Source organism: Gouania willdenowi, chromosome 14 (assembly GCF_900634775.1).
Source record: "Gouania willdenowi chromosome 14, fGouWil2.1, whole genome shotgun sequence".
In the NCBI taxonomy this organism is placed as follows: domain Eukaryota; kingdom Metazoa; phylum Chordata; class Actinopteri; order Blenniiformes; family Gobiesocidae; genus Gouania; species Gouania willdenowi.
Window position 1 is genome coordinate 33,617,841 of NC_041057.1, and position 2,364 is coordinate 33,620,204.

Sequence of the window (2,364 nt, forward strand, 5' to 3'; positions counted from 1 at the left end):
TATTTCACAAAGTGAAAATATAGAAATACAGTTATTTAAGATTGTGTGTTGCTTTAATCTGAAAAAAATAAAAATAAAAATACCAGAGTAATAATTAAAGTATTTCAAAACACTTTAAATTTTTCTGAAAATTTAGGCAACCCCATTTTAACTCCAGGCGACCTCACATGGGGTCCCGTCCCCAAGGTTTAAAAACACTGATTTAGTGGCTCCTGAATAGATTTATTTCTATAGTTTTTATCATTTCGGGTCATCTCGCCTGTAGTGGGACCAAGACTGACACTTTATTAGTTCATTTTTCTCTTTCTCTCTCTCAAGTACCCTCTGTAGTGCCATAGCGTACCCCTAGGTGAACACGTGCCTCCATTTGAGAAACCCTGCTCTAAAGGGCCGGATTTGGCCCCCGGGACTTGACTTTGACACATAAACCTATAGAGTCCATGTAACATACTCTGATACAGTAGGTGGCGGTATAGACCTTTCCAATCATGGCTGAAACCTGCCAGAAAATCAAAAGAAGAAGAAGAAAAAGTCTTTTTATCATCTCGCATTGCAAATCCGTCTGCGCTGCTTCTTGTCTGTGATTGGAGCGTCGCTGTAAAGAGAGGCGGGGTCAGTGTAAAATGTGTATTTCTATTGGCTAATGCATGATTTCCAGTGAGAGAAGCCTTCAAGACTTGCGCACTCGGCTTCGTCCGCATTACATAAGCGCCATTACGCTTCCGTAGACGCTTTAATTCACCTCATCCTGTTTTCTACCGTCTTATAAGAATGTCTGGAAGAGGTAAAACCGGAGGAAAGGCCCGGGCTAAGGCCAAGTCCCGCTCCTCCAGGGCCGGGCTACAGTTCCCGGTGGGCCGGGTCCACAGGCTGCTGAGGAAGGGCAACTACGCGGAGCGGGTCGGTGCCGGTGCTCCGGTGTATCTGGCGGCCGTGTTGGAGTACCTGACCGCTGAGATCCTGGAGCTGGCTGGAAACGCGGCCAGAGACAACAAGAAGACCCGAATCATCCCCCGCCATCTGCAGCTGGCTGTCCGCAACGACGAGGAGCTGAACAAGCTGCTGGGGGGAGTGACCATCGCTCAGGGAGGGGTGCTGCCCAACATCCAGGCGGTGCTGCTGCCCAAGAAGACCGAGAAACCAGCCAAGAGCAAGTAACAAAAAACCATCAGAGCTCCATCTCTGCAGTCATTCACGTCTTTTTTGGTTGTTTCTGGGACTCTGGGACATTAATTCTCTGAACTGTTCTTCCTCTCACTGCTGCGGTGAAAAATGGAGGCTGAGGATTATTATAATTATACAGAGAAGATGGGACTCTAACGGGGTTGGTTACTTTGACAAAGCTTGTAAAATATGCATCCGTGTTGTGTTTGTGTTCCTAATGTGGAGTTTGAATAAAAGGCCGGGCCACCTTTGTGCAGGCTGATCAACCTCTGTGTTTAACCTTTTTGTAATGACGTCACACACAAAGGAAGCTGTGCTCACGAGCTGCATCATTAAACACTCCCTGTCTAGTATAGAATTAAATTATAGTCTAGTATAGAAAATGATCGAAAGCGGTTTATTCAGTGAGGAAATACAAGGTATTTAATTTGGATGTTCTTACGTAATTTCAACTAAAATTCAATAAATTATAGATGTTTGTCTAATATTCTAACATCTAGATTCCCAAAGTAGGTTATGGGAGGTATGCAAATTACCATGTGGGGAAAAAATGCTTGGTGTTGAAGAAAAATATATAATCTGTTCGCACACAAAACATCTTATTTAAAGTTATTAATTAAGCTACTGGAATTTTCGGTGAGAAACAATATTGGGTAATAAAGATCAGAATGGAACATATTGATCACCCTGAAACTGAACTACAACTTTAATGAGAAGGCTATGGTTGAGAGGATAAACAGAACTCTCGAATGTTCGGCTGAATTTCAGAATCGTTCTCTACGCAGTCTTTCTCTCTATTTTGTTTTCATGTTTTTCAAAACTGAAAATCCACTTTCATGTGAGCATGTGGTGGCAGAGGACATCAAACATGTTTGGCTAGCGTAGCGCAAAGCAATGTAGCTCTCACCGTATTTGTGCTTTTTTTGATGGGATTGTATTTGTCACCACTAGAGGGCAGTCTAACAGGGGTCACAATGCATGGAGGCTCCTGACTGCTGCTGTATTTATATTCTAGTTTCTAATGTTACGTGGTATATCTTTTTTTTTTTTTTTTCACGTACCCCCTACGAAAATTTGTATAGCCCGTGGGTACCCGTACCCTACTTTGGGAATCTGGGCTCTAGTGGTGACAGAGAAACAATCTTGTCAAAAAAGCAGATTTGAGCCCCAGGTCACACTAATAGAATAGCCAATCAGATG

The 2,364-nt window shown here is 43.1% G+C and overlaps 1 protein-coding gene across 1 annotated transcript; it reads left to right on the forward strand.

Moving 5' to 3' along the window:
- Positions 1 to 633: 633 nt before the first annotated feature.
- LOC114475690 (histone H2A-like) lies at positions 634 to 1,431 on the forward strand. Its single transcript, XM_028466722.1, has one exon. It carries the CDS (start codon positions 772 to 774, stop codon positions 1,156 to 1,158), a length of 387 nt encoding a protein of 128 aa, XP_028322523.1. The 5' UTR covers positions 634 to 771; the 3' UTR covers positions 1,159 to 1,431.
- The last annotated feature ends 933 nt before the right edge of the window (positions 1,432 to 2,364 follow it).